Here is a 9,724-nt window from a genome sequence, read left to right on the forward strand (position 1 = left end):
AAGGTAAGAGAGATGCTTTGTGATTGTTGATCAGTTAAGCAATGACTGACAGTAACACATTCAGTGGGACATTTTATATTAGTTGTATAATACTTTTTGCTTAAGTCATTTTAATTATGATACCAGAATTTGAATGGTTTCTTTGCACTGAGGTTGATGTAATCACAGTTACTCGTATTAGTACTGAATGGTTATTATAGTTCTCTCACAACCAGGATTCTTCTGCTTTTCAGAGTGAAAATGGTGGACTATAAAGTGACAGTATCCACTGCCTGCCTCGATGATGCCGGCACTTCAAACAAGGTCCACATTAAGCTGAAGGGAATATGGGGCGAGCGAACGCATCTGGCTTGATGGAGACTCCTCTTTCATCCCAGGAGCTGTAAGTCTTAAATATGCCTTTCTATTTTTAAACAAAGGCTTTAACATGCTTCCTCAAACTGAACAAGAGATAACACACACACTTGTTCTAATTTACAGAAACTCAAATAATAGAAACCTTTAATTATCCTGTAGGGTAATTCAGGTGTTTATTAAGCAACATGAATAAGATTGAAATACAAGATAGCACAGGTAAGTGTTCATACAAGGAACACTCTGCAGCCTTGACATCTAGTTGCTCTCTGGGAAGAGGAAGCAAAGACAGTGAACATATCTTCTGTATTGCGCACATTTTTATTATTTTCTCAACCCTTATACATTCAGTCATTTTGTGATAATCATTTGGATGTCAAAGCTTATTGGTTATCAAATACACTTTATCTATTGTATCAATGTTTCCAAACAATTTCTGTCATTCCACCAGGTGTCTTCTTTCACTGTTTCCTGCCCTGTCTCCATTGGAGAGCTGCATGGGATAGAGCTAGACAAAAAGCCACCAGAAATACAAGATGATTGGTTCCCTGTCAAGGTGGTAGTCAAATCCCCTGAGGGAGGCACCTACAAGTTTCCCATTTTCCGCTCCACTACCACTGATGTACAAAACTTCGATGAGGAAAAAAAAAAAAAATTTGTGAAAATGTTTGTTGTACTGTACGATGATCACTTACCAGAAGACATTAAGTTACAACAAGTTATTCAAGCTGGTCTATAAGGAGTCCAGAGACAATTCTGTATGTTAAATCTTTTTTTGATTATTTTTTTAAGCTCCGACTACGCCTTCTAAGGCAAAACGCAGTCGGTACTTTATGGACCCGGATTGGCGAAATAAATACTATCAGTAAGAGCTCAGAGCGTATTCACATTTTAATTGTATTTATTCCAAAGATAACATGTATCCAAACCTCCTCCACCTTTGGGTAAATATATTCATGATATGTAAGGACAATGAATCACAATGTGACATTGTTGTACCAGGGGTTATGAGTATAAAAAAAAATTGTAGGTACAGTTTCCCCCTTGTTAAGCATTAGAGTGGTAGTTTTAACAGCTAATAACGGCCTCACCACTTTACCTTTTTCTATTTATCACAGCTGGCATTTCTATGGAGAAGGAATGCCCTATTGCATGAAGGCAAAAACGTTTTTGTCTCTGCCTTCGGAGGTCAGTTTCTCCAGGACCAAGACTGCGGAGTTTGCATATGATCTCGTGACAGGGTGAAGTCTTCAAAACACCTACCTACCTACCTACCTACAAATACAGTGATTGTATTTTAATAAAGGTTTTTTTTCTAGTATGGGTGAGATGAAGCTATGGGGACTTGCTAATTCCAAAGAGAACTGGACTGATCTTCATCATATCAAGGCAATATTATGGAAGAAGAACTCCTTATCAGGTGTACAATCATAGATTTTCTAATTATTAATTGATTTTGTAACCGAAAATGGTAAATCATTTGGAAGATTTTTATAAAAGAAAATCATAAACTCAACTAAGTGCAGCTCTTTTGTCCAGGCCGGGTCCAGGAACATTGGAAAGAGGACGCTTTCTTTGGCTACCAGTTCCTAAATGGTGTCAACCCCATGTTGATCCGACGTTGTTCAGCTCTGCCCAACAACTTTCCTGTCACTGATGAGATGGTCTTCTCCGGAGGTCTGTATACCTTGGTAGAGGAAATGAAGGTGAGTGTCTTGATACTCTCAGTAGTGTTTTGCCCAATGACATGGTGAATTAAGAATTGTCTGTCACAATGACATGTTCATTTAGTATGTGTAATATATACTGTGTTGATGTGATTCAAATTTTTACTCATCCTCTCTAAAACAGAAAGGCAACATATTCCTGTGTGACTACAAGCTTCTGGATGGACTGACACCAAACATCATTGATGGGAAGCAGCAGTACATGGCGGCTCCCTCGTCCTGCCTCCATAAAACACCTCATGATGAGCTGATGCCACTCGCTATTCAGGTGAGATTTGCACTCAAGTAGCTAAACATAAAAGATCTATGCATTGATTGATTCAACTACCATTCAAACTGTAGAAGAAGTGGGCCTCTACGTTTATTTATTCCTGCTTGAGCCAGAGCCAGGCAGGAATAGTTGAGTCGGATCAACTTTTTTTACAAGACACAAAAGCATTGATGTATAAAAGACAAAGGAACGTGGGGCTGCTACTCTAAAGTGAACCCTTTGGTCTGACATGGGCTTTCAATGAAAAATGTATATTTCCCCTTAAAGGTTCTATATAAATGCAGTACATATATATAGATTATTATTATATATATATATATATATAATTATATATATAGCACTTTTCCAGTCTCTGGCACCAATAAAAGCTGCTTTACTCTCATGTCAGCATTGATCCATCCACACACTAATTAGGGGAGACTAATATTACACCCCAATTGGCCATTCATTCCATCGGGAAGCAATTTAGGGATCAGCTTCTTGTCCGAGGGCCACTATTGAAACCATTGACCCGACAATTGGTGGACGGCGCTCTTCCTCCTGAGCAACATAGTTGCTATGAAACCACTTTCTATGTAAAGATATAGGAGTATTGATGACCTAAGCAGTGAATTAAGTCACAGTACGTGGACTAACTTCCATATTTAAGCGATTAACAGATTGATTGAAAAGCAGAGAAAAGTTATAGTAAATAGGCAAAGAAACAACAATTACAGAAAATGGATCAATGGATTGAAGGAACCACATCACCCTTCCTTCTCCTGCAGCTGAAGCAGACTCCAGCAGGAGACAATCCCATCTTCCTGCCTACTGATTCTAAGTACGACTGGTTGATGGCCAAGATTTTCGTGAGCAGTGCAGATTTCAACCTGCATGAAATCAATGGTCACCTGCTGCGGACACATCTGCTGGCTGAAGTCTTCACAGTGTCACTGATGCGCAATGTGCCAAGGGAACATCTACTGCATAAGGTACCTGGAATAATAATACTTGATTAACTGTAGCTGTATTTTTTCAACTTTGCTTCTTGTTGCATTTAATAGCTAACTAAGAGTTCCCTCTTTCCAGCTGCTCTACCTCACACATCGGTACACTCTGGGAAATCAACGTACTAGCTCGAAACCACCTCATATCTGAGAATGGATCTTTCTCACAGGTACGGAAAGACCAACTTTTTTAATATCATGTACAGTATTGTCTGGTTTTGTCTGTACTATCCCGAAATATTGACTGTTCCTAGTTTGTATCTTCTGGTGGAGAGGCTTTGAAGACCATCCTGAAGCGATCACTGTCCTCATTGACCTACAGCCCCTCTGCATACCAGAGGACATCACTGAGCGTGCCTGGAGGCTGTGCCCAACTTCTACTACAGGGATGATGGACTCAGCTCTGGGGTATCATCCAAAGGTATCATAGTGTAGGCAGTTTCTATTCTGCAATAATAATATGTGCTAGGATGCAAATAATTATATTGTAGTTGCCATGCGATAAAGACTCAGATGATGCTTAGGGTAGGTTTGTTTGAAACAAACAAACAACATGAATCACAATAAAACTAATTATGTCAATGAATAAAGGATAGATCCGCTGGCACGCACAAAAGGCTATGGATCTGTTTTAATGCAGTTATTGGCCCCAGCAAAGAGCACTAGTCCTGCAGTAAAGCAACTTGAAAATACAAATGCAGAATTAGAGTTATTGTGTTCCATTCCCCATCTGCAGAAGTGTGCTCCATATTTTGGTTCATGAGGCCTGGCTACAAAGACTTTAAGAGAGAATAAACAGAAGTGCAGCCATGACAGACCATTCTTCTTTTCGCTGCTTTTGTGGAGGAAGTTACAGCGCCACGTACAGGCTCGGCATATGGTACTGCAGCTTTTCCAGCGGTTGGATCTAAAACGGAGCTGTCTCGTGTGGGCAGACACTATCCGGTGTATATTGCGTGTGGACGGAAGCTTTTTGGCGATTGCGTTAATCCTATGCGTTTTGCCGTATGCGTTCCCGTGGAGCCTGGGCCTAAGATTCCTTAAAGTGTCAAACATACACCTATAAAACCAATTGGTTCCCAACACTTTGAGAGGTTTATTTACATCTACCATCTTGAGAACCGTTTATCCGTTTTCAGTTGGTGGGTGTATTTCTGGGAACCCAGTGGTGTAGCTAGCTAGTAGAACGTACAATAATTGTGAACCCAGTATGACTATCCAGCGGCATCCATGGTTACTCACATTACAATGGTCACATGACTGTTGTCAAAACATGGATAAAAAATGGTTGGGGCAGGAAAAACTAAAAACAAAACGATATAAGGTTAATATATTGATTTGCTCTCTCTCTCTCTTGCTCTGTGTGTGTGTGTGTGTGTGTGTGTGTGTGTGGTGTGTGTGTGTGTGTGTGTGTGTGTGTGTGTGTGTGTGTGTGTGTGTGGTGTGTGTGTGTGTGTGTGTGTGTGTGTGTGTGTGTGTGTGTGTGTGTGTAGGATTAGTGGAAGAATCTGATAATCTTACAACTGTTGGTGGATGTGTTACAGTATGTTAGTGTGCTTATTGAGTAACCCCACTGTAGGCTGAGGCACCAATTTTCATAACAGAGTGACACCCATTGGTGGTATGCATCATGGAAGCCAGGTTAAGCTGGCACTCAGCAAAAAAGCTACATTGGCATGTCTTAAGAAATGTCAAACTATTCCTCAAAGTGAGGATCTTCTTTGTCAAATATTTCACCAAAATCTTCAAAAGCACAGACCTGACTCTTCTAAAGGAATGGGCCATTCAATGATGTCTCTACAGCAGGGCTCTTCAACACGTCCTCTTGCTATTTTCAGTTGATAAATACTTGTGTAAAGTTTGTGAAGACAGGAGCAAAGCTTCCGCGATCACCGTCTCCTCTCCGTTCCTCCAAACCCCGCCCCCTCCCTGAAAATAATGAGTGACAGGCTGATAGTGACCGATAGAAACTTTATTATTCACTTAATCACTGATTGAGATATAATGAAGCTAACTTAATCTCATACATTCATGGGAATTTATGTAACAGTAAGACAGAGAATGTAAGTGTGCACCCACATAGCACTATTTTGTTTTTATAATGCTGTTTGTAAATACTCCTGTTGTCTGCTGTGTTCAGACCATCGACTGTATATATAAAGGTTCAGACTCAAGTCATGTTTGTGATGCCACATTCAAGACATTCAGTGTCTTTTTTAACAGAAGACCGTTGCTAGAAGCTGCAGCTAGACTGCAGAAGTATTAGTTTTTTTGTTTTTGAGGATGGAACAATTTCACACACAGAATAGGGAGGCTAGGTCAAGGTTCAAGGTTACTTTATTGTCAATCTGACATAGCTACAGAGTAATTATGTAGTTGAAAATCTTATGTCACAGGCTTCTCCAACAATGCAAATAATAACATAATAACAATAAGATAATAGGCTAGACCTATACAATTGATTTATATGGTTTATAATTTAATGTAAAGACGAAGAAGAAGAAGAAAAAGATGGCTGAACTGTTCACTGTCAATCCTGTGGAGATGGAGGTTATAAATCTCCAAAATAATGTTCAGCTTAAGTCTCAGCAAAACTCACAACATTTCTGGAGCCTTGTAGACCCAGAAAACTATAAGAACATTCACCAAGCAGCACTGAAAATGTCTACTTTATTTGGCTCTACATACCTTTGTGAAGCAGCTTTTTCTGACATGAATGTCATGAAATCTAAATACAGAACAAGACTGACTGATGAACATTTAAATGACTCTATTAGAGTGAACCTAAGTGGGTACACTCCAGCATACACCTGTATGGTGGACTCCATACAGTGCCAGTCATCTCACTAACTGTGAAAAAGAGTGAATGCACTTATTTGCCATAAGATGCTTGTAAGGTGGTGATTAAGGACATTTATGTGAATTCTCAGTGATGTACTTACGTGGGCCATAATAATATGTGAGACATTTTCGTTTTCTTGGACCTTGATGTGAAGTTAAGATTTGTGATAAGCTTTAGGTATTGCAATTTCACACGTCTACAAAAGTATAGCTTAATTCAACTGATGAGGGCTATGTGAATAAATGTAAGCGATGTGATGCAAGTAGCTGTTGGCCACTTTCATTTTTTCAAAGTAGCTCTCAGATGAAGAAAGGTTGGAGACCCCTGCTCTACAGAGTGTCATACTAGTGCAGTGTGTATAATACACCAGCTAGAAATGTGTTTTACATTTCAGGTTTGTGCAGGGAATGCTCAGCTTCCACTACGAGAGTAATGCCGAGGTTCTGAAGGACGAACATCTGCAGGATTGGATTTCAGAAATCTTCAAATATGGATTTCTTTCCCGATCATCAACAGGTGGGCTAAAGAAAAGCTACATGTTTTAGATAATAACTGTGCACAGTTATGTACCATTGTAATATGATTATTTAAAAAAAGGCATCTTAGTAAAGCATTTACTTCCCTCTGGTTCTCAGGGATCCCACAGAGCTTCACCACCGTGGCAGAGTTGGTGAAGTTTGTCACCATGGTGATCTTCACCTGCTCAGGACAGCACTCAGCCGTGAACACTGGACAGGTGAAGCCTCCTAATATACCACAATTATTATGTATTTGTGTGGAATGGGTAAATGAGGTTTTATTAGTATTTTTCTGTTCTGGAGAACGATGGATGAATTATGTTAAAACACATTACATTAGAATTAGAGGATTGTAAGCAAGTCTTTGAAATAAATAATATTTGAAAGATATGTTAGCAAGTCAGCAAGGCTGTAGATAGACACAGTGAGGCTTTAAGCCAAAACCAACAAACTATAACATGCTGTTAAACTCACAAGAGCAACTGGATTGAACCCACAATGCAAAACAATGAGAACAGAAACAGGAGTTGTATTACTTGAAAAAGGTTTTATTGCAAAACGGGCAGGTACTGTGAGTTTGTGGATGTAGTAAGGCAAGGCAAGGCAAGGCAAGTTTATATAGCACCTTTGAACACAAGGCAATTCAAGGTGCTTTACAAGAATGAAAGACATTCAGACAAAGGCATTTAAAAACAGTAATTAAAAAGAAAAGATAATAAAATAAACATTAAAAGAAAAAATACATGAATAAAAGTACATGAATACAAAAGTTACAGTGCAGTTTAAGATATGAATAGTTCAATTAAAAGCAGCGGCAAAAAGATAAGTCTTCAGCCTGGATTTAAAAGTAGTAAGAGTTGTAGCGGACCTGCAGGTTTCTGGGAGTTTGTTCCAGATATTTGGAGCATAATAACTGAACGCTGCTTTACCATAGTAGCAGAAAGAGCTGACACAAAATATCCAGGACACAGGGCTGAGGGATATATAATATAATATACTATATAATAAGAGCGGCATTGGCTCAGTCTCAGGGACTTGGCCTGGGAACCGAAGGGTTAGTCCGATCAGACCAAAAGAAAATGAGGAGTGTGCACTGGTAGCTGGAGCCAGTTCATCTCCTGGTAACTGCTCCCTAGCCTCTTCACTCTGCCACCTCTCCTATCCTGCATGTGGCTCTGTCTTCTTCTTCTTTTCTTTCTTAATAGTGAAGATATTTCTTTAGAAAAACATTGAACGTCAAGGAGGCACTACAGAAAACTCTGTCATCTCCTCTCCACATCCTCTCTGGACAATTAATGTCTGCACATATTTTGTTCTAAATGTAATGGCAAAAAAATATTAATTCATTGCAGTATGACTATGGAGGCTGGATGCCCAACGCTCCAACCACAATGCAACTTCCTCCACCGACCAGAAAGGGGACAACAAGTAAAGAAACGATGCTGCAGACATTGCCTAACAAGGCTCAGACAGCTAAAGCAATGGTCACCTTGTGGCTACTCAGCCACTCGGGCATTGACACCGTAAGTGCCCAAAACTTCCTGTGAAATAAATTACCTATATCACCTCAAGATGTTCAGATGCTGTATCAAATCAATTAATATTATTAGCATTATATATATATTGCCAGATGTTATTTTATGTTTGATATACATTTAAATTTGAGCAGGAACATTTATTTTTGATGTATAATTGATGTCATCAGGTACCTCTTGGCCACTACCCTGATGCCGACTTTGACGACACGACCCGCTACGAGCTGATGAGGGCCTTTAAAGGAGATCTTCAAGCATTGAGTGCACGCATCCGTCTTAGAAACGTGCCCCTGAAGTTCCCATACACATACATGGATCCAGCGGTGGTAGAAAATAGTGTGGCTATCTGAATATCAGAAGGAATATGTTCCTGAATAGGTTCCTTCATATTAACCAAAGTAGAAACGGGGAAAAACTGCATGTTATTAAATAATGTTGGTGTGGGGGAAGGAAACAATACTGCGTCTGATCATTGAGTGATGATCTGGGAATTTTTTTTAACAGCCTGATTGATAAAACGGAAAATGTACAGTTTTAAATCATAATCGGCATGTTATTTCTTCTTATTAGCCAATTAATCAATACACAGGGTATCTTAACAAAATAAATAGCTCCTGGAAAAATATTATTTTGGATTACAATTGTAAGACTTAAATAAAATGTGCCTTATTACTTATGGTAATAATGAAAAGATAAATATTTGTAGAGGGAATTTTGTTTTGCCATATTCACTACAGGCCGTGTAACGTATCTGTATGTATAAAAAAAACAGTTAGTGAGAAGTTTCTTATGATATCCATCTTTCATGGACGAATGGGACAATTCCAACGTGTTTGTTTAAACTTGTTTGTGATATGGAAAATGTAATAAACATGGTGTGGGTCATCTGAATATAAAAGTCATGTGGTGGGTTTTTGGTTCCCCGAGAGACGCAACTTGGTTTAATTACTTATACTTATTTATATGATTAATAATTATATTAAATATATTAATTAACCTGTTTTTTGTAATGATTATTAATTCCTTCTGATAGCCAATTTAGTTCCCTTATTGAGCAAATGACCCTACTTCTTTTAAGTGACTCTTTATGTATGTCAAGCTACAGATTCAATAGGATTAAGGAAATGTTATTAGTTATTAATTGTATTTAACTATTTCTGGACACAGGTATAGTTATGTTGACATGTTGACATTACAGGTCCAGCCTTTATTATTAAACTAAAATTTAAAATCTCTAAAACTTGCTCTAGAGGAACCTGTGCACTTGAAGCACAGCTGAAGTAAGAAACAATGCAAAGTGTGCAAATACAAAAATATAAATAAGGTCGAAATCAGAAATATGTCAAAAGATATAAGCAGGCATGCAAGTAACATAACATTATTGCACATAATGCATGTCCCATATTATCCCGTAAAACTAAAAAGGAGTGTGAGTGACAGACGGTTATTGTCCACAACGCTCCACATGTTGTGCAGCATCCTCTTTTAAAT

General features: G+C 38.7%; 1 protein-coding gene across 1 annotated transcript in view; it reads left to right on the forward strand.

Moving 5' to 3' along the window:
- Nucleotides 1–9,133, forward strand: part of LOC117482287 (arachidonate 15-lipoxygenase B-like) — an 18,839-nt gene extending 9,706 nt beyond the window's left edge. Inside the window, exons 12-15 of the mRNA XM_034130352.1 lie at nt 6,575–6,696; nt 6,816–6,916; nt 8,051–8,221; nt 8,404–9,133. Of these exons, the coding sequence (XP_033986243.1) occupies nt 6,575–6,696; nt 6,816–6,916; nt 8,051–8,221; nt 8,404–8,583 (574 nt within the window). The 3' untranslated portion in view covers nt 8,584–9,133. The remainder of the gene's footprint in view (nt 1–6,574; nt 6,697–6,815; nt 6,917–8,050; nt 8,222–8,403) is intronic.
- The last annotated feature ends 591 nt before the right edge of the window (nt 9,134–9,724 follow it).

The sequence above is a fragment of the Trematomus bernacchii genome, unplaced genomic scaffold (assembly GCF_902827165.1).
Source record: "Trematomus bernacchii unplaced genomic scaffold, fTreBer1.1, whole genome shotgun sequence".
Classification (NCBI taxonomy): Eukaryota; Metazoa; Chordata; class Actinopteri; order Perciformes; family Nototheniidae; genus Trematomus; species Trematomus bernacchii.